The sequence below is a fragment of the Cervus elaphus genome, chromosome 8 (genome assembly GCF_910594005.1).
Source record: "Cervus elaphus chromosome 8, mCerEla1.1, whole genome shotgun sequence".
Taxonomy (NCBI): Eukaryota; Metazoa; Chordata; class Mammalia; order Artiodactyla; family Cervidae; genus Cervus; species Cervus elaphus.
This window is the reverse complement of record NC_057822.1, coordinates 13,045,637-13,073,122: the sequence shown is the minus strand read 5'-3', so window position 1 is coordinate 13,073,122 and position 27,486 is coordinate 13,045,637. Positions and strand designations below refer to the sequence as shown.

The following is a 27,486-nucleotide window of genomic DNA, read 5'->3' as shown; positions in this document are numbered from 1 at the left end:
ACACACAGTTGGTGGATTTGTTTAGTAATTATTCTTGTCCTGGTTTGGGCTTCTCTCTGAGGCTCAGGGCAGAGTGAAGACACCGGTTTCTAGAACCAGTCAAGCCTTGGTTCACATCTCCATTCCTCCACGGGTAGAATGTGTAACCTCGGGCAAATCACTTTCCCTCTCTGTGCCTCAGTTTTTTCTTCTGTAAAACAGGGATAACAGTACCTCCCTGAAAGGGATGAGGAGAAGATTAGAGGAGTGGTTAGCTTTCCTGGTGGCTCAGAGGGTAAAGCGTCTGCCTGCAATGCCGGAGACCCAGATTTGATCCCTGGCTCGGGAAGATTCCCTGGAGAAGAAAGTGGCAACCGGCTCCAGTATTCTTGGCTGGAAAATCCCATGGACAGAGAAGCCGGGTAGGTTATGGTCCATGGGGTCGCAAAGAGTCGGACACGACTGAGTGACTTCACTTTAGAGGATTAAAGGCGTGGATCCAGGAACATGCTTAGGAAACACTAAACAAGAGCAGTTTTTGTAGCTGGGCAGACCTGGGTTTGAATCCTGCCACCAGCAACAACTGCTGTGTGACTTTGGGGGGGTGCCTTGACCTCTCTGAGGGTCTAACTTCCGTCTGGAAATGGGATTGGTCACAGTCCCTGCATCCAAGGATGGTGGTGAGCATCCTGTCAGCGGGGTTTTGTGAGTGGAACTGCTTAAACTCCAGCCCTGAGCCCTGGCAGACAGCAGGCAGCGGAGATGTAAGGGATGCCCCTCCGGGAGTGGCAGGGGGCCCCCCCCATGCTGTCCTTCCCCTGCCGCCCCGCCCCAGCTGTGACGCCCACACCCCGGCCTGTCTGAGGGGCAGGAAGGAAGTGAGGAGGGCAGCCGGCAGCTTCCCCTTTTCTGCCCCTGCTCCAGGCTCCTAGTTCCTTCCCCGCCAGTGCCTCAGAGGAGGGGAGGCAGCATCATGGCGCCCCGTGCGGCCGCCATCCGCCAGACCTGCTGCTGCTTCAACGCCCGCATCGCTACCACCGCCCTGGCCATCTACCATGTGGTGAGTGTGCGGGTGGCCCTGGGCGCTGCGTGTGTGTGTGTGTGTGTGAGAGACAGAGAGAGAAAGAGCCCCACCCCCCAACTACTGAACCCCCTTGAACGGGAGGACCGTTGCTCACCCCCTCTTCGTAGAACCCCGGCCCCGTCCCTTCCCTGCTCTGGGCCTTGGGGTCCCTCTCTGTCCAAAGTGCGGGCCGGGAGTGGGGTTTGGGGGCAGGGGGACCTCTGCGGCAGTGGCAGGAGTGGAAGGAGGAGGTCCTTGTTCTAAGCGAATGTAGCTCCCATTCTCTCTGAGGCTCAGTTTCTGCCTCTGTGAAATGGAACCTTCAACTCCACGAGCTCATTCAGGAGCACACAGCCCCAGATGTGAAAGTGCTTTGGAAACCCGGAATCTCGGGAGGAACGTGAGCAGGGAGTGTTGTCAGGAAATGGGGTCAGGTCACAGGCCCGGCTGCACCGACTCTCTCCCTGGGGCCTGGGCCACTGGAAGGGATGGGAAGTGGGAATCTCCCTTTTGTGCTTCCAGAGGGGCCAGAGGGGCCAGAGTCCTCTTGGCTTGACTTGCATGTGAGCGGGGGGACTGGCCTGGCCCTGGAGACTGGGGCCGGTTGAGGAGGAACAGGCCCCCTGGTTCCCCTTTGGAGGCTGGTGCGCACAGCCAGGCATTGAGTCTTGTCTCTTATAAACTCAGAGTGACTCTGGGCGAGTCATAGCCCCCGCGGGCTAGAGTCTCTCCCTCTGTCTAAGTGGCTGAAGGTTGGGGTTCTCTTTTTGGGCCCTGTCCAGACCCATCCCCCTAGCCCGCATCTCTGAGACACACGCAGCTCACCAGACCCAGTGCCTCCCGCCCAGGGTGACTCAGGGCCTGTGGTTAACAGTTCTTTTATGAGCCTGGAAGGGCTTCCTTAAAATTAGCCTAAATCCGGCAATGCTGTGGCAGGCTGCTGTAAACGGTTCAGACCTGGTTGCATCTGCTTCCTGTAGCAGGCAGAGCCGGCAGGGCCGTGGCCAGAGCCCAGCCTTCAGAGCGCTGGTGCTGCTCAGGGTTCAGCGCACAGTCTCTGGATCCTGACTCTCTGCGCCAGTCCTGGCCTCATCACTTCCTAGCTGTGCAGCCTTGGGCCACTTACTTAACCTCTCTGAATGTCTGTTTCCTCGTCTAAAAAAAAAAAATGAGCTTGAGAATAATAAATAATACCCCTCTGATGGGGTTGTCGCGAGAATCAAGGGCATAGATATCTACGAGGCACGTAGAGGGGCCTGACAGGCAGTTGAAATTATTATTAGCAGGGCCTCAGACACAGAGCCTGAGGCTGGCACACCCATAAGTCAAGCGGTCAGATCCCCAGAACACTGGTTTTGGGCGGAGCTCAGAGGTTGCTCCGCCAGGCTCCTGCCAGTGTGAGAGTGATTCTGAGAGAAGTGAAAGGCACTTGACTGTCCCCAGACCAAGTCCTTGGGGCCTTTTCAAGCTCTGAGATTGTATCATGTTCTTGGAAACACAGTGTCCTAAGCAGGGGTGTCCCTGTGGGAAGCAGGCCCCTGGGTCTCTACCCTTGCTCTGCCGCTAACTGGCATGCAACCCTGGACAGGCTGCTTCCTGGGGCCTCAGCTTTTCCCTTACAAGATGATGGATGAGGGGTGTGGACTGGCTCAGAGGCCTCAAATGCCGATGCGTCCAGGGCCAGGCAGCTCCTGTAAGTGAGCTCCCTGGGGCCCGCGGACCTCGCCGTGACCTGGGAAGCCTGTTCTGCGTCTGTTCTGGCAGCTGCTTTCTGTTTCCGCCGATTGTTGCTCTGCGGCCCCAGCCGCCACTCTTGTGACATTTGCAGAAACAGGAAACACGGGCTTTTATGTCACAACTTCTGCTGTCTCCGTGTTGGTGACTGATTTGAGAAAAAAAAAAAGAAATCCCTGGGCAGACCGAGTCAAATCTACTTGCAGGCTGCGGGGCCCGGAGTCTGCCCTGTAAACCCCTGACTTTGTGACTCTTGAGGTTTCCTTTTGCTCATGCCGTCCGAGATCCTCACCTGTACACAGTGACGGGACATCAGCCCCTGCCCACAGAGCTGGAGGATGTGTGGGTGGGTGATCAGGGAGCCTTCTTGGAGGAGTGCCACTGGGAGAGGTGTAGTTTGGTTCTGAGGATGGTGGATCTGGGAGGGATAGGTGTGCAAAGTTGTGGAGGCTGAGGACTGTGGCTTGCACTTGGGACCCTACACAGACCAACCAGAGGCTTTAGGTTGGGGAGTAGGAGGTGGGAGAGGATTGGATTGATAAGCTAGATGTTGGACCGTCACGACAGGGCACTATTGATATTTGGGACTGGTGCATTCTTTGTTGTGGAGAGTGAACGGTACACTGTCAGATGTTTAGCCGCATCCCCTGGCCTTTATTTACAAGATACCAATAACGCCCCACCAGCTGTGATGACCCAAAATATCTCCAGACACTGTGAATGTCTCCTGGGGGTGAAATCACACCCAGCTGAGAACCACCGTCTTTCATGTGGGTCATGGGGAGCCATGGGATGTCCTAGAGCAGAAGGCAGGAGAAGGGAAGAAAAGTCTAGAAGCCGGCCTGGGCAGTATTCTCTGGGCTGGGATGCTTGTTTGATTCCAGTGGAGGATGGTCCTCCTGCCCTCGCTGTGAGAGGTCTTGCTCCTTCCCAGAAAGGGCAGGGCTTTCTCTGTGGCCTGGCAGTCAGGCAGCAGGTGTACTGTCAGGGCCTTGAACATATGGATAGAAAAGTAGAAGCTGCCCTCCAGATGTATTGATCACCTAGAGTGGTGTCATCTGGAGCCAGTCGTGGGTGACAGCCCTGCACAAGGAGAGCTATTCGTGGACGGGGCCCCTCTAGGGAGGGTTAAATCGGGCTCTTGTCATCCTGAGACAGTACCACCGTTTACTGAGTCATTGGGGGCGTTATTACTGCAGGACCTCCACGTCCAGCGGCCGGAGGACCCTCTTCCCCACTTCACTGGGTTTGTGTAGAGGATTCCCTGGGTCACAAATGATTTCTGACCCAAAGTGGCACGCCTAGAGGAGTCAGAGAACTTTCATAAATTGGTCTCTTTGGTTCTGGTTTATCTGGCAGCCCAAAGCATGTCTGTCCCAAGTTAATGGCAGGAGATAAGGACCCCAGGAGGTCCTTTTGCCCAGAAATATCTCCCTCCCAAGGTGCCTGGACTTCCATTAGAAATTCATTGCCTGATAAAAAGCTTACACCCACAGTGATTTCAGCCCTGTAGCAAGAGGATACACTGAAACAAGGTCAGGAGGAAATGAGACTGATGCTGGCCTTGGCTTGTCTCTGGGTTACAGGTTGTGAAAGCTCTATTTTTTTTTCTACTTTTCTGTATTCTCAGTATTTGCGACAATGAACATGTATTACTTTTAAAAATAAATGTTTTATTTTTGAACTGTTTTGGATTTACAGAAGAACTGTGAACAGAGTTCCTGTATACCCCCTTTCTGGGCTCCCGGATTGATAGCCTTTTACATTAACATGGTGCATTTGTCACAACTGATGAGTCAGTATTGATACACTATTATTAACCATAGCCCATACTTTATTCGGATTTCTTCAGCTTTTCTCTAAGATCCTTTTTCTCTCCCAGGATCCCAAGTTGTATATAGTCATCACGCCTCCTTAGGTTTCCCTGGGCTATGATAGTTTTTCGGATTTTCCTCATTTTTGATGACCTTCACAGTTTTGAGGAATATTAGTCACGCATTTTGTCAGATATTCAACAAATGGGACTTGTCTGGTGGTTTTCTCCTGGTTAGACTTGGACAATGTGTTTTGGGAGGGAGATTACAGAGCTAAAGTGCCCTTCTCTGCACTGCATATTGAAGGTATACACTTCCACATGTCTTATCACTGTTGATGTTGACCTTGATCACCTGGCTGAGGTCCTGTCTGTTGTGTTTCTCCACTATAAAGAGACTGCTTCTCCACCAGTGTTCTGCTTGACTTACAGATCTGCTGGTAGCAGGCTCCATGTCTGAGGCACTGCTAATAAGAAATCACTCAACCTCTATTATTTAAAGGACCCTCTTGTCAATGTGGATTCACTCTCAACATGTCTTTCTTTTCCATGCCCAGCCCCAGGCCAGCACACAGGCCTGACTCTTCCATGGCCTCTGTCCTCTAGGGGTTCCAACCTACCAAGGAAAAACTGTGATAACGGTGCTGAAGGATAACAGTGCTGGCTTGGATGGGGGCACAGACAAGCCGCCTTAGCTCAGCCCTGGCATAGAAGATATGGGCTTCTCTGGTTGCTCAGAGGTAAAAAATCTGCCTGCAATGTAGGAGACACAGGTTCGATCCCTGAGTCACACAGGAGACATGGGTTCGATCCCTGAGTCAGGAAAAATCCCCTGGAACCCACTCCGGTATTCTTGCCCGGAAAACCCCATGGATAGAGGAGCCTGGTGGGCTATAGTCCACGGAGCTGGAGTAAGAGTTGGATTCTACTGAGCATACACCAGGTGGAGGCTGGGGATTCAGGAAAGCCTTGTGGGAAGAAGCCTGAGTGCTAAGTGTGAGCAGGACTTTGCTTGAGAACCTAGAGGGAAAAAGGGCATGCTGGCCGAGGAAGCAGCAGGTGAAGCTTTGGAAGCCCTGAGAAGCTCATGGAGCTGGGATGGAGGGAGCAATATTTATGAGGTGTGGTAAGGGAGGTTGCAGAGGTCAGCAGGGGTAAGAAACTGGAACAAATCTCTGGCTTCTTTCATGGGTCTCTGCTTGCCCTAGTTCTCTCATTTCATAGAGGAGTGAACAGGCTCCAGAGGGTCCCTGACTTGCTCCAGGTTGCACAGGGAGATGGGTGCTCCAGACCTCAGCTACCAGCACACACCCGGTGTGTGGGATGAGCCCCACGGGTGCAAAATTGAACTCCTTACCTGGTCCATGGCCCAGGGGTGGTCCGTCTGTCTGAGAGGCCCTTCTCTCACCCAGCGTTCTTTTCCTCTTCATGGTCCGGCTCATAGGAAGAGGCTTCCTCCTCCAGGAAGCCCTCTTGTTGGTCCTCCTGAGAACTGCAGTGGCTCCTCTCTCTCTGCTCCACTTTGGGGCCTGAAAAGATCGTGGACTCTTCTCCATCACTCACTGATGCTGTGACTGAGCAGGCAGTTGCCTTTGCTGTCTGGGCCTCAGTTTCCTATTAAATGGGGCCAGTGGTCCCTGTCTCAAGGGTGATGGTTTTGAAATATTGAACTGATGTGGCCCTACGAGAGAGGGGGGCTGGCAGGCAAGTGCCCAGTGTGGGCTGTGGGACGTGACCAGAGGCCACTCCCATTTCTAGAGCTCATCTGTTCAGAGTCTAAAAATAGGTCCTAACTGTTAGGTCCATCTGTTAGAACCTCTGCCTTCACGCCCAGTGGCCCCATGTGGGGCAGAAAGAACTTGCTCTGTATGCTGCCTGAATGGGGGGGCAGTGGGGGTAGGGTGGGAATCATGGCCCCTCTCCAGAGCCATGGCCAAGGCACCCTGGTGGGAACTCAGCTGTCCTCCCCATCTCTGGGGTGTGCACCCTGCCTTCTAGCTTATAAAATGTCAGAGGCCTTCAAGGGGACCCCTGGACCCCCTGGGCCCAATGTGGGGTGGCAGGCAGGGCCTTCTGGGGAGCAAAATTAGTTAGGCTCTTCTTGCTACCCCAGGCCTGGTGGGCTGAGTGATGGTGGCCATTCATCTGTGTGAGGTGGGCCTGGATGGGCCAGACCCCAGACTGAGCCTCATCCCATCCCCACTTCCTGGTTCTCAAGCCCAAGGAAAGAGAAAGAAAGGGCTTCTGGAAATGGAAGGTGGTGAATGGTGGTTCCAGCCACTGGGGGGTCACCTTGGCTGGAGGGACCCACTGCTGTCAGAGAGCCATACCAGCCCCGCGGAGGGTCCTCCCTGGTGCAAGGGCTGGGACCTCACTCAGACCTGGCCCTGTGGCTGGAGGGCAGGGCCTGCGGGGGCCAAGGTTCTCAGTCAGCACCCTAGTCCAGAGCTGCCACCCCCCCTGCCCCGGAAGGGAGGCTTTTATTTTGAGCCCAGGGCAGTGGCTCAGAACCGGGACTTCTATCTGAGCTTACTGAGGCCTGCATTGGTCTCCCGGGGGACCCCACCCCACCGGGGGCCCAGAGCCTTTCATGAGGCAGGAAGCTGAGCAGGGAGCTTGCAGAGCGAAGGGGCTGGCTGGGCGCCTTCCAGCCCTCAGCCCTGCCTGCTGCAGGCACAGTGGGTCCCTCTCCTTCTCTGAGCTTCAGTTTCCTCCCCTGTCAACGGGGGGCCAATGACCATGACCGACACAGTCAGAGACTCAAAGAGAGCCAGGTGGGAGACCCAGCAAGTGCCTCACAAATGGGAGCTAGCCCTGGAGCCCCCATTTGACAGGAGAGGAAACTGAGGCTTGGACAGGCCAAGCGACTTTGCAGCCTGGGGTAGATCCAGAACAAGAGCCCAAGAGTCCTGCTCGAGGCCCAGGCTTTGCCGCTGTTGCTCCAGACGGTGGCGGGGGAAGGGCGGGTTTCTTGGCAGCCGTGGAGTGGGATTCAACAGAAATATCCGGTGAGCCTTGTTCTTAGAAACACTGAACCTGTGGGCAAAGATGCGGTCTCTATTTCACCTGTAAAATGAGGGGGAAATGACTTCTCCTAAATGTCATAGTAACACTTATTATCACAGGGGGGGCGTTTGCCCTGAAGGTAAATAAGGAATTGATGCTTTCTGGGGATAGTTTGGGGATGTGCAGGAAGTGGAGGAGGATGGGAGCATGGACTCAGCTTGGAGACTCACTCGGAGCCCCCAAATGGGTGCCCATAAAGGATGACCAGCGCCCCATCCTCCAAGAATAGCAGAGACCCCCTGGGATTCACCGGGTCAGAAAGTTCACCCTCAGTGCCTGTTCCTTCAGGGGAAGGCTTGCCCTCCTGTCTTCTTTCACAGGGGCAGGTCTGAAAGGTCAAAGGGCAGAGGGCAGAGGGCAGGCCTTGCTAGGCTGTTGCACTCAAAGCCCAGGCAAGGGACGGGGCTCAGAGGATGATGCACTGGTTTTCCCAGACGTCGGCCCAGAGCGAGCTGCTCCCATGCCGGCACTTTCCACTTTTCACTGCAAGGTGATGAACCATGGGGTGTGCAATCCCAACCGTGTTCTCTGCCAGCTCCCGGCCTTTGCACGAGCTGTTCCTTCTCCCTTTCCTGCCAACCTCACAGTCACATCCCTGGAAAAGCACATGTCCCCTTAGCATCTCCTGCATCCCTCCACCAGCCCAGCCACCCAGCAGCAGCTACCGTTTCCTGGGGGCCTCCTGTGTGCTGGGATGTGCTGAGCCCAGGACACAGTTCCCCAAGAGAAGCTTCTTGCAGTTTCCTAAATGCGCCTCATCCTTTTTTGCTTTTGCTGTTCCCTCTGCCTGGAACACCCTTCCTACTGCCCTTTGCGAGAAATCTTTAATTCTCACCACCTCTCAGAAGCCTTCCTAGAGCCCTGACTCCTAGACCCTGAGTTCTCAGCGTTTCCCCCTAGCCCAGGCTGGCCCCCACCTTCACCTGTGGGGGCCCTGGGGGTCCTGTGGTCTGGCCTGGAGGCGTGAAGGCTCATCCAGGGCTTGGCCCTGCCTGATTCATCTTCGTCATCCCCAGAGCCTAACACGGAGTAGGTGGCTGCCAATCTCAACTGTATTTTACTTTTGCAGACCTTTTATTGATGCATAATTTCTATAAGTACATGTCTTGATGACCTTTTTCAGGATGCAACATCCAGGTAACCTCCAGACTGAGAAATAGGGCGGGACCAGCCCCCAAGGGCCCCTGGTGGCCCCTGCTCATCACTACGCGGCCCTCACTGACTTCTTTCAACCCTCGTAGTTCTAGAAGCACCCAGGGATGAGTTGACACATCACGGGCTCTTCTTTTCTCTCAACACTGTGTCTGTGACCTTTCTCTGCATGACTGTGTGTATCCACTTTGTTTCCCCCTTGCTGTATACTATTTCACTGCATGAATATGTCAGAGTATGTTTGCCTCTTGTAGGGGGGATAGACGCGGGTTGTTTCCAGCGTGGGGCCCTTACCGTGGCCACGGGCACCTCTGGCTTGTTGTCCACCCCAGGCACGGTCACTTGCTCTTTCTGAAGATCACGTCTTTGGTGGCAGACGTCTGTCAACCTCATCTGCTCCGCACAACAGCCCTGCTAGTGGGTGGGGCCTTCTCTCTGTTTTACAGACGAGGAAACCGAGGCGCAGAGGTGTCGAGGGGCCAGGTGGGGCGAAGGAAGGGCGGTTGATAGGAGGAGGGGGCGGGGATGGGAGGGAGGACCGTGCAGCTGGGCTCCCAGGGAAGTGAGGGCGGCCTGGCTGGGGCAGCCGCTGAGCCGTGGCTCTGGGAAGGCGCACCAGTGATGGTATCTAGGCCGGCTGGGGAGGTGTCTGGGGAGATAGCACCGCAGAGGCGGGAGGGGGGAATGGCCCCCACCCAGTTGCCCCTGATAAGCTGCGACAGGAAGTATGGGGTGGGGTTGGGGGAGGGGAGCTTCCTCCCGACACTGAAGCATCTGGTTCTTTTCTCCCATCCTCTGGCTAGACAGCCCCAGGCACCCACCGCCCCCACCACTGCCCCAGGGAAAACAGGGTGGGTGGGTGAGGTGGAGAGGACTGAACTTCAGGGAGGGGGTGATGATGATGATGATGGGAAGGAGGAAGATAACAATAATGACAGCTTGAAGGTGCAGGAGTCCATGAGTTCCTTAGCCCCCAGAGCCGGAGGATGTGGGGTCAGGTTGGAGCAGCCCCGGAAGGCGGGAAGAACTCTGCGCTTGGGACCGGTTTCCCATTGTGTGAACCGTTTCATTTCTGTCGGCGAGGGCGGAGGACAAGCCGGGGCCTGACTCCTTGTGCAACCTTGGCTCAGGCACCCACAGGCCCTGTTCTCCGATTGGAAGTGGTTCAGCAGTTCTGACCTCATTGGCTTGTGAGGAGGAGTCAGTGGAGTTAAAAGACAGGAAATGGCCCACGTACCAGCTGTCACATAGTAGATGCTCACTGAGCGTTAGATCTCTCTGTAGATTTTACCCCCTGGAAGCTCAGAGGATAGGTCTCTGCCTGCCTGCTTATGAAAGGTTGGGTCCTAAGCCCCTTTAGGAGGTCTGAGAAGCATGGGCCCCCATTCTTGGACTGGGAAATGGTGCTTGATCCCCAGAGTCAGGGGATCTGGTGCCATCACCACCTTCGCCATGACCTTCATCACCACCATCATCACATCATGCAGTCAGGCGTGCCGTGGACATCAGCAGCAACAGCATGGTCTAACAGTCTTTGCAGTTAGTTAGTTACAATTCCCAGCAGGCCTGTGGCTAGCTCCGTCACCACCACCCTGCCACCTCCACCGTCACCTCTATCATCACTGCCCGTAGGATCATAACCCAGCCACAGGGCAGCCAGGTCCCTGCCTCCCAGCTCCCTCACCGTTGTCAAGCCCTGACCTGACCCTCTCCTCCATTCAGCGGCGGCATCACCACCGTTATGGCCACGGCCATGTTCAATAGTGCTCCTATACCCCTGCTCCCCCTCTTCCTCCTCTCCTCCTACAACCGATGCTGTAGGGAAAGGCAGTTAGAGAAGGCGAGGTTCGGAAAAAGAATGAGACCGGCACTTTACAGGAACAGATCACCTTTAATGAGGCGAGAAGGGGCAGCAGTCAGATACGTGAGCTGCTGCACTAACCCAAGAAATGAGTAAGTATATATAGGCATGTATGGGGAAATCTACTGTCTTAAGGGGGCCTGTTCTTCTCCAAAGTTGTTCAGAGTAGTTATCTCTTAAACGGCTGGGGCAAAGAATTCTGGACTGGCCAGAAGCTGGGACTATCTAGGAGCTGGGGGTAATCAACCTTAACGTCCATTTTTTTTTCTTCGGGTGAGAGAGTTCTTTGTTTTGCATAGAATGGTGGGGAGGACCTGGAGGGGAGTTTTAACTCCAGGCTATTTTGAGCTGTGTACCTTTCCTTCAGCTGCCCTTTAATTTTAACTCCGGCTGTTGGTTGCTCCTCAGAACCGCCAGGAAAACAAGTAGAAATTCTCCTGGCCTCCCAGCCACTTCCCCCATCACAACGGCTTAGGGAAGTTGTGTGTTTGTTTTTGAGAAAGAAGAGCTGGGGTGGGGATGAAAGTGGGAACTGAAACCAGGGAGAAGGCGAGGGAAGAGGTGAGAAAGGGGAATGGAGAGTGAAGGCGGCAGTGGGCGGGCTGAGCGTGGTCAGAACTCTGCGGTCGGTCGCGTAGCCTGAGCCTTGGTGCGGTGTCCGGAGGACTCAAGCTGATGGTTTCTGCAGTATGTTCGCTGTGTGGCCTTGGGCTGGTCACTGCCTCTCTCTGGGCTCCACATGCCCACGGTGAAGACCCCTCTTTCAGGGAAGAGTCATTCCTGCCCCTGAGTTTCCTTGGATCTGTTCTGCCACGCTCCAGGTCTCTTCCTGGAATGCTTTTCTCTCCTCTCTACTGGAAAACTCCTACTTCTTCTTCAAAGCCGTGGTCAAGCTTTTCCTGTTTGTGAAACCTTCCCGGAGCCTTCCAGACAGCTCTGATCAGTCCCTCATCAGGGACTCTCAGCCTCCTGCATGTCCCATGACATGGCTATGATCACTCTGGTTACCTGTTGGGTCCCTCTGGGGACTGTGACACCTGCAGGCCAGGGTCAGAGGCCTTTCCAGAAAGGGCCTGGAGGCGGTGTGTGCTCAGAGAGTGTTTACTGGATGAACAAATAAGGGAGCAGGTGTACACCTGCCCAACAGTGTGTACTGATGGGGCATTTGCTATATTCCAGGCTCAGGGCTGGAGTGCCGTTTGACCTGATAGCAGCCCTGCCAGGCAGGTCCAATTATTATCCCATTTCCCAGAGAAGGAGACTGAGGATCAGAGAGGTTAGGAGCTTGCTCAAGGGCACAGAGCTGGGGTAGGGGCAGGGTCACTTGAGTCCAGCACCCTGGCTCTTAGCTGTAACTGACCAAAGATGCCATGATGGAGGAGCAGGTGGGCAAGTGAATGCCGTGTGCCCGGGCATTGTGGGAGGAGAGAAGCTCCATTCCTGTCCCAGGAGGGCATGAATCATGGCCCAGGCGGGCGCTCAGACTCAGGGAGAGGACAGCTCTGCTCTGGTGGGAGGAGGGAGGTGAGGGGAAGGGGAGGGCCAGGTGGCCTGGGCAGTCTGGACTCTTGGGGTTTCCTGGTCTCTCCCAGCGTATGCTATAGGTAAGTCAGGTACTTTCTGGAACTACAAACAGCTCTTGGTTGGGGACTTGGGTGGAGCAGTGAGGACTTTCTGATGAGTGGGGTACATTCCGGGGTGGGAGACCCTGGGCAGCCTGGGTGTGACATGCCATGGGCGGCAGGAGTTGAGCCATTCCAGTGAGAATGGGGGTGACTCTCTTCATTGGCTGGAGGGGATGAGCTGAGGTCAGGGAGGAGCCAGGACTCGGCCTTGGTTATCTAGCTGTGAGACAGTGGGAGAGGCCTCTTCTACCCCAGCTGTTGTCCCTTGAACTGTGGGCGTAGGGTCTGTGGCCTGGGGAGGGCTGGCGGATGGTTGGTGAGACCAGGGCTGGGCCCCAGATCAACCACTCAGCCTGGAGTGGAGCCTGGACTCTGGGAGCCCAGGCAACAGGGTTCATATCCCAGCCAGGCCACATGACTCAGGGCACGTGAATTTTCCTCTCTGAGTCTCCATTCCTCATCTCTAACATGGGGAAGATATTGGCTCTCTTGCAGGGTTTTGGGAGATGGCGGTGCAAGCCTGTAGATACAGGTCTGAGCACAGAGCGGGTGCTCAGGGAATGTCAGTTCCTTCATCTCCTGTGGAACTGAGATGCCTGTCTTCCTCCTGGATCAGGGACTGGTGTCTTCCATTGACGGTTAGAGGCCAGCAGGGGGTCTGAGTCAGACTCTGAGGTTGCTCTGGGGTTGGTTCCTGCCTCTGTGAGCCTCCAGGTTCTTATCTGGCAAATGCGGACAGGATTATCTCTCTCCTCCTACCGGAAGGTTGGGTGAGAAGGTGAAATGGGGTAAAGGAAGAGCTTGGTTTTAAGCACAGGTGGTCTTTTACAAAAGTGGAAATGCTTCTAGTGTCTGCTGCTGCTTCTCACACAAGCTGTGGGAGGTGGAGGAGGCGGCCGAGGGAAGGGGAGGCGGGGCCCTTGCTGGCTCTACTGGGCTCTCACATGGGAGTGGGGGAGGAGGGCAGACCTCAGGCAGAGCCAGGAGGTGGGGAGATGCTGGGAGGACACTGGAGCGGGGAAGAGAATCAGATCTAGTGCCCACTGGCCTGGGGTCCCACAAATGACCAGCTGAAAGGCTTTGGACAAGTTACCGGACCTCTTTACGCCTCATTTTTTCCGTCTGTGAAATGGGGGTGGGAGCATTAAGAACAGTCCCTTTGCTGGATTTGGGAGGATCACAGAGATGGTGTGGGTGGTGAACCAGGCATGGAATCAGGCTGTATAAATGTCCCCCCTCTTCCCTCTCCTTCCTGAGATCCCAGGATATTCAGGAGGGGGTGGTTGGAGAGGGGTAGTTAGGACGCTAGTAGCAGGATTGCAGACACGGCAGCAGGGCTATGGGAGAGTGTTAGGGCCAGAATTGAGAATCTCGGGAATGATTTGTGGGTTGGCACCGGCTTCCAAAGTGGGGTGATACCCAAGGTGACCACTGGGGCCTCAGAGTGACAATATTACAATTTCTGAACTGTTCAATCATGTTCTCTATTCATTTCTGGGTATGTTGTGTATAGGTTTTATGATGTTCACTCTAAACCAGGATGGTAGCACATGCGTATAATTTGGGAATCAAGAAACAGAGAGTAGTGTGTGCAAACGATTTTATTGACATAGGTACATGATCAGAGTATCTGAGCCCTCTGGAGTCAGGAAAAGCAGCACTCCGAGGTGACTTGGGGAGCGGGGTGTGTGGGAAGGCATCGGGACAGCCCTGGGACACTGGGACTCCAGTCTCCTCATTGTCCCCAGCTTGCTGTGTGTCCTTGGTCCAGCCACCTAACCTCTCTGAGCTTAGAAAATGAGCAGAAGGAGTTTATAAAAGAAGCAGACAGACTCTTTCTAGCAGCTAGAGGTCGAGACTGTCTGATTCTGAGTTTTGTCCTAGACTCAGACAATCCTGGACTCTTGGGACTTCAAAGGCTTCCTGTATCACGGCTGACAGATCCTCATGCATTTCTAAGCCCGGCTGTGGCGAGTCATCTGTGCTCTGCTCGCATATCCCAGGGAGCCCCAGAGCTTACCATCTTTCAAGGTGCCCTGTTCTGTCCTGAACTGAGCCGTCAAGTGCCTCCCTTTCTCTTTCCCTCTTTACAGGGGAAACTGGGGGAAGAGGGGCTGGAGCGCCAGCCTTCAGGAGGTGAGGAAGCAGCCTTTCTCTCTCCGAGCTGTTTCCTGTGGGTACCAGCCACAGCCCCCACCACATCTGCCTTCTGCTCTGAGCTGCTTTTGTCCTGTTGAAACAAAACCTTTTTCACCAGGTAGAGGGGGCCCCATGTCAACTCACACCAGCCAAAAGCAGCTTATGCTGAAGCCACTGCAGGGCTTGAAGCTCAGTGCTTTGCAAACACAATTTATTTCCCATTATATCCAATGCTTGCCAGTTTCCAGATGAGGGAATTTGGAGAAATAAAGTGACTTGCTCAAGGTCACATAATGACCTGGATTTGTATCCATCTCTGCCTGACTCTGGAGCCTAGCTCCTCATCAGTCTTCTTTGCTGTTCCTTTCTGCCCCCTGAACAGGATGTAGTATGGCAGGAAGACAAATTGAAACCTATGTCTGAGCTAAAAAAAACCCATCACAAGTCAGCCAGGGGGAAACAGATGGTGGGTGTCTAGTTGTTTGTCAGCTGAGCATCAGTTACTAGTGCAGGGCCGCCTAGAAAGCCCATGCAAACTTGGGCCATATTAATAGAGGTAGGCCATCCACTGCAAGGGAGGAGACAGTCTTTTTCACAGTGTGGTCAGATGGCACCTGGAGAAGTGTGTGTGTATGATGGGGAGAAGGCTTGCTGTAAGGACATGAACTCAGTGAAGATTAAGTTTGCTGTGGATGGAAGCATTCAAGTAGAGGCTGCATGGTATAGGATTCCTACCTTAGAAGATGGAGGGCAGGGATAAGGTGACCTCTGAGGTCCTTTGAAACTGCAGCGTTGTGGCTGAGCCACAGCTATTGCCAGGACCACAGCAATGCCCATCAGGTTTGCCCCTTCTCTGTCATTCTTAGCAAGGGTCCCCTGAGGGAATAGGATTTATCTGTTCATCCATCCATCCATCTGTTCATTCATCTACAGCAGCTAGAGCAGTGAACAAGAGAGACACAGTCCTTTCCTCAGTTCAACTCAGTCACTCAGTCGTGTCTGACTCTTTGCGACCCCATGGACTGCAGCACGCCAGGCCTCCCTGTCCATCACCAACCAGAGCTTACTCAAACTCGTATCCATTGAGGCACTGATGCCATCCAACCATCTCATCCTCTGTCATCCGCTTCTCCTCCTGCCTTCAATCTTTCCCAGCATCAGGATCTTTTCCAGTGAGTCAGCTCTTCCCATCAGGTGGCCAAAGTATTGGAGTTTCAGCTTCAGCATCAGTCCTTCCAATGAACACCCAGAACTGATTTCCTTTAGGATGGACTGGTTGGATCTCCTTTCAGTCCAAGGGACTCTCAAGAGTCTTCTCCAACGCCACAGTTCAAAAGCATCAATTCTTTGGCACTCAGCTTTCTTTATAGTCCAACTCTCACATCCGTACATGACTACTGGAAAAACCATAGCTTTGACTAAATGGACTTTTGTTGGCAAAGTAATGTCTCTGCTTTTTAATATGCTGTCTAGATTGATCATAACTTTTTTTCCAAGGAGCAAGCATCTTCTATAATCCAGAGAGAATAATAGCAACAGCAATAATAGCACAGACTGTGCTTATTATTTGTCAGGTACTTTAAGTGAATCATGCCATCTGGCCCTCCTACAACCTTATGAGACAAATATTAGTATTATCTCCATTTGCATGTGAGGGCTGAGAAACCACGAGGACTGGCATTCATAGATCAGAGGCTCCCAGGTCTGAGCTGATGATCCCAAGAACTTGAATTTCTGTTATGCTCAGATGCTGTGACTAAGATCTTGTGATGTCCAGAGCCTGTCGTTATAAAAAGGGGTACAGAGCAGGGGCCCAGTCCCTGGTGAGAGTCTTCCGTTTCCTCCACTTCCTCAAGCCTGACCTTCAGTAGTCACAGTTACCGCTTCGCTAAGAACTGGGTGTGGTTCTTAGTGCTGTCCGGCGATGTTCTCCTTTACTTCCCCCATTAGCCTCCTTAGGTAGCTCTCAGGTTTATCCTCATTTTACAGATGGGGAAACTGAGGCACAGAGAGGTCAAATAATTTGCCCATGTTCACATAGCTGGGAAGAGGAAGGTTAAGAGCTTGAGCTGCCTCTCTGTCTAGGCCACACTGTATCCAGGATGCCTCACTGCCCGGCATTCCACCTCCTCCAGGACCTCTCTTTACAGGCCCCGGCTGCACAGTGTTGGGGTGTGAGGGTTGGTGGTGGGGCTGTGCAGACCCCGGCTCACCGACACTCTGTTCTGCCCCCAGATCATGAGTGTGTTGCTGTTCATTGAGCACGCGGTGGAGGTGGCCCACGGCAAGTCCTCCTGCAAGTTCTCAAAGACGGGCTACCTCAGGATCGGTAGGTCGAGGGGAAGCTGAAGGGTGGGGAGGGGTGAGGGGAGAGGCGCCGGCCAGGGGTGGGCCAGCTGGGGCTGAGGCCCTGCCACTCGTCCTTTATGACGTCTGCAAGTGGAGAAATTCCCACGTGTCCGTACGGAGTCTCCAGGTGTGAGAGCAAATAGGAGGGTGCTGGCGGCTCAGACAGTAAAGAGTCTGCCCACAGCGCGGGAGAGCCGGGTTCGATCCCTGGCTCAGGATGCTCCCCAGGAGGAAGGGAATGGCAACCCACTCCAGTAATCTTGCCTGGAGAATCCCATGGACAGGGGAGCCTGGCGGGCTACAGTCTATGGGGATGCAAAGAGTCGGCCATGACTGAGCGACTGACCCACTTTGCAAACCTAACCAGCCTTTCTAGGCTGCACTAGTGGCAGGGGCAGCAGGACTCTCCCCTGCTTACCCCAGACGGCTGCCCGTCCCTCAGCTCCTCAGCGTGGGCTCAGCCCCTGCTCACCTCTCTGGTCACATCTCTCATCTCTTTCTGTTCCCACCACGCTACCCTCCCCCTGCTGCGCCGACCACATCGAGCTGGGCCCTGTCTCGGGGTCCCTGCCTGGCCTCCTGGCTCACGGGCCACCTCCTCAGAGGCCTTCCCAGGCCCCTGACACCCCGCTCCCTCTCTTGCACCATCCTTGTTACCTGAAATGTTCTGTTTGCAACTTGGTAGCTCCTCGAGACTGAGAACTGCAGGAGAGTGGGTCCTGGGCGTTCTTGCTCACGGGCATAGTGCCCACACCAGAGGTTCCCAAAGTGTGGTCCTTGGAACCTGGAATGCCTCCCTAGGAGGCACTTCTGGGCCTCTTACCGCTCTCTTTGCCTTGCAGCCGAACTGGTCTCCAGCTTCCTGCTTATCACCATGCTCTTCATCATCAGCTTGAGCCTGCTGGTTGGCGTGGTCAAGGTGAGGGCCTGGTTGGGGAGGGGCAGGGGAGTTGGGACCTGGGGGGTGGGCATGGAAAGCTCCCTGCCCTCCTGCCCTCTCCTATTCACACCCACTACATGGGCAGCCCTGGATGCTGAGAGGTGGGAGGCAGGTATTTGGCGGAGATCCAACTTGCACCCTGAGATCTTCACACTTAGCTTTCGGAAACCCTCCCCTTTTTTCCATGCCAGACCCCTCGGGCTGGAGGCCCCGGTTTCCTATGAAAATATGTCCTCCACGGGTGAGGGTGTGCTCAGCCAGCTGTGGCCGCTGCTCATCACCGACACTTTGGCTGAACTAGCTGCCGAACCACATCCTTTTGAACTGCAGGTGGTGGCAGGGAATTTGGTAGAGAGAAAAGGAAGGGGCATTTTGAGGCTTAGGTGGAGGGGAGGAAAGCAGTGGATTTTGTAATCAGTGAGAGGAGCCCAAGCAGAGGGGAGGGTGTAGATGCATCTAGCCCAGTGCCATCCAGCTAGTGGATGAGAGAGACGGGCTGCGGCTCAGCCTCCTGCAAAGAGGAACCTGTCTGTCCCTTGGCACCCCTGGGAGTGGGCAGGAAGCCAGGGCCCAGGTCACACACTCATGGGAGCGGGCCCCAGAAAGAGAGTCCTTCCTGGGCAGATGGTGGGCTGGGCATCCCAGGACCAGCAGGGTGGGGTGGTGATCTGGTGCTGGTTTGGAACGTCTTCACCTTGCTCCAAACACCACTGTTCACTCCCTAGCTAAGATCACTCTCTCGGGAGCCCTGCATTGCAGGGAGGGCTTTCGCCTTGGTTCCCGGTGGTTCCTGGGGTGTCGTGCTGAGACACAAATGGTCCTGCTAGGAAAATGGATCAGATCGTCCCTGAAGCTTCTGAGCTTTAGCCTGGGCTGATTCAGCTGCCTCCTGAGCGATTTTGGATAACCACATGAGAAACCACGAAACCACCTTTTCTCTGATTTTGTCCCCAACTGTGGGTTCCTATGAATTCATACTGGTCACAGTGGTCACTTGCTTTCAGTTGAAGGAGAGGGATGTCAGCTTCGGCCTCCCAGGGCCTCTCACTGTGACTGAACATCTCGGGAGGCACGCTACACAGAGGCCAGACCCATTGTTAAAGCAGCGCAAGCTTTCTTTTTCACACCTTCAGGCCTTAGCTCCTGCCAGCCCTGCTGCCTCCAGTGCCCCCCCCCCACCCCCTGCTTCTTTCCAGCTCTAGTCCCAGTGCCTCCACTTCCAGGAAGTCTTCTCGGATTCCTTTTCATCTGTCAAATGGACACAAAGTCTTTCCTGCTTGGGTTCGTAAGAGTGAGTTGAGGCAGACCCGGGTCCTAGAGCCCTGCGCACTTGTCTCTGTAGATGAGGACTGTTCCTGGTGTTCCTGCTGTCTCCCAGGACACCGAAACTCGGGCCTGGGTCTTGCCTTCTCCCCGTGTCCAGAGTCTCGATCAGAGGAAGGCATGTGGATCCCCACGGGGTAACCTCAGCTGAGCTGCACAGATGATTTGGGAGAGCATAGAGTTCCCAGGGAAGGAAGGACGTTGTAGGCCAGGTGGGGGGCGCCAGGGACCCTCAGGCTGCATGGGACAGCTTGTGCAAAGGACCCCAACCATGCTGGACTTGCCTTTCAGAACCGGGAGAAGTACTTGCTGCCCTTCCTGTCCCTGCAAATCATGGACTTCCTCCTGTGCCTGCTCACTCTGCTGGGCTCTTACATCGAACTGCCCGCTTACCTCAAGTTCGCCTCCCGGAGCAGCAGGCGGGTGGTGAGTATGTCCCATGTCCCCGTCCCGTGCCTCCCAACCTCCAGAGGGGGGGACAGAGGCGCTCAGGCTGGTGAGAGCGGGAGCCCACAAGGCCCCTTTGTAGTTGGTAAGCTTGAGCAAGTCCCTAAGCCCCTTCAAATCACCCCATGTTTCTTCCTGTAAAATGTGTCTGAGATCATGTCTCATCCATATGTCTAAGTATTAATTGGGGAATGCATGCACAGGGCATGTGGCATGTGGTAAGTAAGCATGGAACAGAGGTGAATTTACACCATAGGAAAGGGGATGCCCCATTTCTGTCCCCAGCTCCTGCTTTGTCCCTCCTTTGTAACCACGTTGAAGAAAGGAAGGGAAAGATGGTGAGCATCCTTGGTGGGAATGCCCATGATACCTGGTGCCAATCACTGACTGCTTCATAGAGTTGCTTTCACACTTCTCCTGTCTGTGGCCTTTGAGGAGACTGGCAAGCTATACTGCAGATGACCCTGGGCTGGCAGTCAGTACACCTTGGCTCTTTTCCTGGGTCTGCACCAGCCTGTGGTAGCAATGTCTGAGGAATGAGCTTCTGTTTCTTTCTGGGTACCATGGACCAGAGAATTGTTGGTGTTTCCGGCTGGCAGTCTCTCAAACTGAGGATCCGGTCTGTGCCCCATGGTACCCAGGCTTTTGGGTTGGGGCTGACTTGCTGGTCTGTCTTCTTCCTCCAAAGAGCCCTTCCAAGGTCCCACTGATGACCCTACAGCTGTTGGACTTCTGCCTGAGCATCCTGACCCTCTGCAGCTCCTACATGGAGGTGCCCACCTATCTCAACTTCAAGTCCATGAACCACATGGTAAGTCTGGGCTGAGGGTTCACTGCCATCACTGGTGGTGTGGCCTTGAGTGAGTTGCTTCCCCTCTCTGTGCCTCAGTGCTTAGGCTGGGTTCTCTGAAAGTGGAGCTGGGTGGGGAGATTCTTGTGTGAGTGATTTCCTGAAGGAGAGTTCTCGGGAAGAAATCTGAAAGGAGCCAGGGAAGCAGGTTAGACAAAAGGAAGAAGCCAGGCAGATATGTGGCTTTAGGAGTAGCCCTGCGGGATCCCAGAGGGCACCCTGCAGTGTGAACTGCAGTGCAGAGATGGTGATAGTTTTTCATTGCTCTCTAACAAGTGATCCGCAAACATAGTGACTTAAAACGATAAGCAATTGGTATCTCAGTAGTTTCTGAGGATCGGGAATTTGGGAGTGGCTTAGCTGGGTTGGTCAGATTCAGGGTCTCTCTTGAGGTTGCCTTGAGGGCATGTGACTGTGGACTCCGAGGGCTTTTCTAGGTCTGGAGGATGCACCCCCAGGCTGGCTTACTGGGGCATGGCTCTGGGGCTCTTTGCCTTGGTTCCCAACTCTGTGCACCTTTGAGAAGGCTGCTTGCGCATCCTCATGTCATGGTTGCCAGCTTTCCCCCAGCGAGTAGCCGAGTAGCCGAGTAGCCGAGTGAGAGCAAGGAAGAAACAGCCATGTGGTTTCCGAGGTCACATGTGCCTCTGGCACATCCTATTGTTTGTGAGAAGTGAGTCCCTAAATCGAGCTCACACTCAAGGAAGGAGTGTCAAAAGATGTGTGCACATATTTGCATATGCCACAGGGGTTGTCCCCCCCAGAGCAGGACCTTCCATCAACCAGTCCTGCTGTGAGCTGCCCCTAGGGGAGGGGACATGCCCCCCAGGTATTTTAGGATTAGGTGGATCTGTCAGCCAAGACTACCCTCCGGAGAAGGACATGGTTGGGGGGTGGGGTGGGGAACAGGAGCACCAGCCAGATAAGGATCATCTGGATGGGCAACAGCTGCATTTGCCTCTCTGGGTTTGCTCCCCTGCCAGATAGGGCTGATGGTAGGTTGCACTGGCCTCCCAGGGCCCTTGCAAGGATCATCTGAGATAATGTGTTCCTATGTGCGTGGAGAGCTGGCTTTTATTCCTGTTAGAGTTCCTTAGGGCAGAGGCACTGAAATGGCCCCCAAATCTGTTGCAGAATTACCTGCCCAGCCAGGACGGTATGACTCACCACCAGTTTGTCAAGATGATGATCATCTTCTCCATCGCCTTCATCACTGTCCTCATCCTGAAGGTGAGTGGTCCTTGCCCCACGGCTCAGGGAGGAGTGATGAGCTTGTGCTGCTCTGGGCCCTCCCATGCCAGGCTGTTAGGAGGCAGGGAGGCGTGTCTTCCACTTCTGCCCTCACTGCTGTTGGCTCCAAACTCCAGTGCTCCCCACACCAGCTCCTCTGACCCCACATGGGATCCTCAGGGACCCCCTATTTAGAGCAAGTGGATCTGTGAAGACCCAGCTGGGTTTGTCAGGGACTTAATGTGTGACTCAGAGAAACCCTGATCTAGGGGAAGGAGGAGCTATTCTGTCTGGAATTAGATTCAGAAAGACCTGGATTTGAATCCCAGCTTTCCCTTCTGTAGCTGTATGGTTGGTTTTCAAGCCACTTCTCTCTGGGTCTTGGGTCTCACCTGTGAAAGGCACATCCTATGTTTGCTTTGCCCGCGTCAACAGTTTTATATGATTCAGGCACCAAAATGTAGACAGGTCCTGAGGTCATATTATTAGAAGTTTCGTGATGAGAAAGAGGAAGGAGATTGGTTTTATTTTTCTCGGGAATAGTCAGACCCAGAGGATAGAGTTCCATTTCAGGTCCCAGTTCTCAGAGATATGGTGACAGGAGTGTGTTAATTGTATCAGTCTCTAAAAACATACTGATACATCTCTGGTCAATAATGGGCTTCCCTGGTGGCTCAGTGGTAAAGAACCTGCCTGCAATGGTCAGTAACATTTGAGTAACAAAAGATGTGCTAATACGTCTCTGGTCAGTAATGTGTTAATAGCAGCACAACAGGAAGATGAAGGGGCTAGACAACTCTGCTGTCTTAGGGAGTCAGTGAAACCGGGGCAGTTCAGCTTGAGAAAGAAATGACTCAAGGGGGATGTGATCACTGTCTCCAAGTACCCGAAGGACTCTCATGGGGATTCTAGAGGCCACAGTGGGGACCTGTGGCCGGAAGCCACAGGGAGGCTGATGTTGACTCAAGAGAAGGAAGGGCTTTTAAAAGCGTTCTTTTCTGATTGTGAAAGTAACATATGATCGCTGTAGAAATTTAGAAACTACCGATGAGCAGAAAGAAGACGATCAGCCCACCATCCACCACCTCTCAGAGAGTAGCACCTTGGATATCTGGGTGCATTTCCGCCCCCTCTTTTTTTACGGGTGGTGTTACCAGACATCACTGCCTCCTTTCATCTGAGGCCCTGAGCAGTCTCTGCTCTCAATGACAAACTGGAAACAGCTTCACTGCTTTTAACCCTCCCTCAAAGGACTGAGCTATCACAAGAGCATCAGTCATGCTCAGTGAGAATATTTCTGAAGGCTTGGGGGAACCCAAGTAGGGGGTTCACATCATACACGCTGCTAGAGAAAGGTGCCCAAATGCCAGCACAAAACTCCACCCTCAGCCCTCTCCTATTCTTTATTTTCATCCAGTGAGGGAGGGTGCCTCACTGGCCACCCTCCACCTGCTTGCTTTGCCTGGGCCCTTAATATTTCATTCTTTTATAGCTCATTTTATTTATTTTGGCTCCCTCTAAGTCTCCATCATGGGACTCCATAAGGCAGGGGACCTTCCAGATACCTTGCTTAGAAGGCACTTTAGGGGCAGAGAGAGACTTACTGGCTCTTGTTCCTTGAAAGCACCCCTGGGGACTTCACTCCCCACCCTGGAAAACTTCTCCCCAATTCTTACATCAATTGCTAAGAGAAAACTATTGCTCATGTCATCTGATAGATATATGCATCTGTACATATAATTTTTATGCATTGATAAACACTACTGCATACAGTTTGGTAATTTGCTTTTAAAAAAAAATCAACATATCATAAGCGATTTTGTAGAAAACTTTCCTGGCTGTTAGCTCTGTCTCAGGAGGGATGGAGCCACCTTAGGAGGTGGTGAGTTTCCTGTCCCTGGGGTGAAGAAGCAGGATCTGCAGGAATGTTGCCAGGGTGGCTGGAGGGTAGCCCAGACGCCTCCCCAAACCTCCTTCCCGTGCTGAGTCTGTGGGGCAGTGAAAAGGGAAGCACTTTGGATGCCTGAGACTGGCAGGTGAGGCCCCCTCCAGCCAGAAGAGGGGTCTGAGCAGCAGCAGTTGAATGTGGCTTTGGGGGTGAACTGGGGCTCCCCAGGAAGCACCTAGCATCTGTCCCAGGCCTGCTGGGGCAGTGAGAAGGGGATCATGAAGCATATCCTGACCTGGGCCTTTTTTCCAGGTCTACATGTTCAAGTGTGTGTGGAGATGCTACAGATTCATGAAGTACATGAACTCGGCTGAGGAGAGGAGTGGTTCCAAGATGCTACAAAAGGTGAGCCTGCTGGGCAGTCAGGTCCCAGGTCTGCCCCTCACTGTGTCACTGAGGGCAGGTCTCTCTGCCTGGCTCGGTCTCAGTTTCTCCACTCGTGAGATGAGAGTCGGACCAGAAGAAGTGTGAAGATCCTTTTCCACTCTGATTGTCTAGGATTCTGTTCATTCACTCACGCATTAAACATCTTCTGCCTCTTACTCTTTCTTGGCCTCACATCCAACCCTTGGGATGCAGAGAAAATTAAGATGCCACCCTGTTCTGGAGGAGAGCATAGTCCAGAGTGAACCTAGACATGGAGATTCAGTCACAACTTGCTGTGAAGCTCAAGGGCAATGGGAGCACAGAGGAGGCACCTAGCCTTATCTGGGGTTTCAGGGAAGGCTTCCTGGAGGAGGTGGCACCTGACCAAAACTTAGACTGTCAGTTGGTACAAATTAGCTGAGAAAGGGGAAGGGATCTTCCAGGAAGAAGGGTGACATGCACTAAGAAGCAGCTGATTAGAGAAATGATGCAAAATTGCAACTGGTTTAAATTATTGAAGGCTTAGTTTCCTCATCTGTAAAATGGGGATTGTATTGGTTAAGACTTTTTTTGGGTTGCTAGTGTCAGAAACCCAACTCAATCTTACTTACGTTAAAAAAAAATAGGGAATTTATTAATTTGTAGAACTTGAAAGTCCAGTGTAGGTCTGGTTCAGGTACAGCTGAGGCCTGATGTCCAGAAATGATTTCATTTTCGGACATCCCTGTCTGCATGGTGACAAAATAGCTGCCAATAGCCCTAGACTGACATCTCACCCTCTAAGTAACCCCAACAGAAAGAAAGACATTCTAGGAGCATGTCTGATTGGGCCAGCCTGGGTTACAAACCTGTCCCCAAACCAATGATGGATTCCCAGGGGGGATGAAATTCTACTTTGAGTGACCACCCCAGGTCTCATATCCACTCCCTTAGGTCAGAAGGATGATCAGTTCTTCTGAAAGCGCATGGACTGAGAAAGTTTTCTCAGGGAGAATGGTATACTGTTCTCAGAACAAGGGGGCTTGATGCTGAACAGGCAGAAGCAAGTCCATCTGCACCTGTCTTGTTCGTGTAATGCCAGCACATAGTTAGTACCCAAAGCATGCTAGTCGTCATCCTCATCATCATTTTCATCATCTTGCCAGAGGTGGGAATTGGAGCTGCTTGATCCCGGGTTGGGATGGTGGTCCCATCTGGTCAGTTCTCAATCCTCATCTCTCTGTCTCTCCCAGGTGGTCCTGCCATCTTATGAGGAAGCCGTGTCTCTGCCATACAAGGTTCCGGAGGGGGGCCCAGCACCACCCCCGTACTCAGAGGTGTGACGCTCGCCAGGCCCCAGCCCTGGTGCTGGGAGGGGCGGAGCTGCCTCGCAATCCGCTTCTTTGCTTTGGTGGCCCCCGTGGCCTGGGTGAACCACCTGGCTGACTTTAGGACCATCCGCTTGTGTCCCCCTCGCTGGCCTGCTTTTTCTGCGGGGCCTGGGAGATGCTCACAATGGGTCAACCCTTTTAGGCTGAATGATTCCTCGGGTCTCAAAAATTCAGTCCAACAGCCCTTGGCTTCTTTCGATCAGCTCTGACATTGGTCTACATGATTGGTCTTTCTAAAGTCAGTGAGTTTGCTTATGTAACTCTCAACTTGACCAGTTTTACTAAGGGGCTGACAAATCAAAAACACACTTGTCAGTTCAGTGAAAATAATGTGGTCAAACAACAAAGTCCATTGCATTGGTTTGTAAATAGTTGTCAATTCACAGAGCAATTTAGTCAAGTAATCATCAGTTGATCCTCCCCACCAAATACATATGTCCAGTTTCTTCCAATAGTTGCTTAAACAATGATTAAGTCAGCCAACCCTCAGTTAATTTAGTGATAACATCCAATAATAAAAAAAAAACTCAAATTAGTCCCTAAACCATTCAATTCAATCTAGTCCAATAACCCAACTGCCTGCTGTGGTCAGTTCAGTCCTTGTGAGTCCTGAATAATTGTTCATTCAAATGAAAATGCAGTCAGACATTTGCCAAAACAGGAAGTAGCAGTTGTTTTAATCATCAAACAGCCCCTACAGACACACAATAGGTTTGCTAAAGAGTTGTCATCCTCAACAACCAGTCACTCACGGCCAGTGTGGTCACATAGCCATGGGTCCTGGGAAACGGGTGTCCTCAAACGCGGTCATCTCTAGTAACGCACTATTGGCCCATTCTGCGGCCTGTCCACCGCCAGTTAGCCGTAGGCTACCCAGCTCTGCCTGACACTTGGGTCAAGCAGAAATTCAGCCCTGAAATCAGGCAAATGCATTTGTTGGACTAAATCCACAGGTTAGTTCAGTCAAAACAGGCAAACCCTTTGTGGGCACAGACCCAGCCCTGGGGGCTTATGTTGGTGGGGCCATAGGGAAGGTTTTGGTACCTGTACCACCTGTTCTGTCTGCCTCCCTGGGGGCCAGGATTTCTGAGGGCACAGATCCAAAGGTGGAGAGAAGGCCACAGAGGCAGGTTCTCTGGGGTCTGTGGGGGGGTGCAGAGGGAGAGGGCTGTGCAAGGGGCTCCCCACCAACACCCCTTGTGTCATTGCTTTGTGTGATGGGGAAGAAGTTTTAATAAAGCAGCAACACGCTTCTCTTTGGCTCATGTGGTTCCTAAAATATGGTGTGTGGCCAGGGTTAACCTTCATCACTCCAGAGCACACACACACACACACACACACACGCTGTTCTTTCGGTCCAGAAACTCACAGGGCCCATGTCCAGGTAGGGAGTGTTGTGACCTGGCACTGTTTCTGATCACAAATCATGGACCCTGTAAACACCCTCAGGTTTCCCAGGCAAGGTGTGATCTGCATTCACCTGGACGGCACCCACCTGGAGCCAGGTCCCATGCTGGGCACTGGGGTGACCACAGTGGATCTGAGTGGCCTCCAGTTACCCTTCAGTCTGGGTAAGAGGAGGCAGAAGCATAAATGATTGTAAATAGCCTGTAATGATTATAACACCATCATGGGGAAAGTCTGAGGGACCCCGTCAGCCAGAAGAGACTTCTTGGAAGAGGTTCATTGAGCTGAAGGATGAAAGGGCAGCAGTGAGCACAGTGGGGAAGGATGTTCTGGGCTCAAGTGGCAGAGTGTGATAGGCCTTGTGGAGGTGGGGAGAGGAACTGGGGGAGGTAGCCCAATGTGGCTGCAAGTAAGGAGGGTGGGGAGGAGGTTGGCAGTGTCTTAGGGCCTGGATCATGAAGAGCCTTTGTGTACATCAGGGTTCTTTGGCTGCAAGCCCACTCTGGCTAACTTCAGCTGAGAAGGGCACTTATAGGAAGGAGATGGTTGCAAGTAACAGAAAATTTAGTTAGCCAAGTTTACTGAAAACAGCAATCAGAAATAAATGGTGGTCGTGATGTTTCTTGGCTCATGTAAGTGAAAATTCAGGGAATTTCAGCTTCAGGCATGGCTGGATCCAGGAATCAAAATCTTCAATAATCTCTTTCTCTCCTTTCCCACCTCTAGACTTCTTCCGTCTGAGTTGGGCTCTGTCACCAGCACCAAAGGAGACCGAGCAGAGCCTTGAATGCCATGACCAGGAGTGTGGGCTTATCCTGGGATAG

At 53.2% G+C, this 27,486-nt stretch overlaps 1 protein-coding gene across 1 annotated transcript; it reads left to right on the top strand.

Annotated features, from left to right (window-relative positions):
* Positions 1 to 870: 870 nt before the first annotated feature.
* Positions 871 to 26,509, top strand: LAPTM5 (lysosomal protein transmembrane 5). Its single transcript, XM_043909512.1, has 8 exons — positions 871 to 1,039; positions 16,668 to 16,761; positions 17,624 to 17,700; positions 19,336 to 19,470; positions 20,180 to 20,302; positions 21,476 to 21,571; positions 23,772 to 23,864; positions 25,118 to 26,509. The coding sequence occupies exons 1-8, from the start codon at positions 953 to 955 to the stop codon at positions 25,205 to 25,207; spliced, it is 795 nt and encodes a 264-aa protein (XP_043765447.1). The 5' UTR covers positions 871 to 952; the 3' UTR covers positions 25,208 to 26,509.
* Positions 26,510 to 27,486: the final 977 nt, after the last annotated feature.

Excerpts from the sequence above, each read along its gene's own strand:
- LAPTM5 (XM_043909512.1), top strand. The coding sequence starts at position 953 with ATGGCGCCCCGTGCGGCCGCCATCCGCCAGACCTGCTGCTGCTTCAAC. Across the intron at positions 19,471-20,179 it reads CCCGGAGCAGCAGGCGGGTG|AGCCCTTCCAAGGTCCCACT; the intron begins GTGAGTATGTCC and ends CTTCCTCCAAAG. Across the intron at positions 21,572-23,771 it reads TCACTGTCCTCATCCTGAAG|GTCTACATGTTCAAGTGTGT; the intron begins GTGAGTGGTCCT and ends CCTTTTTTCCAG.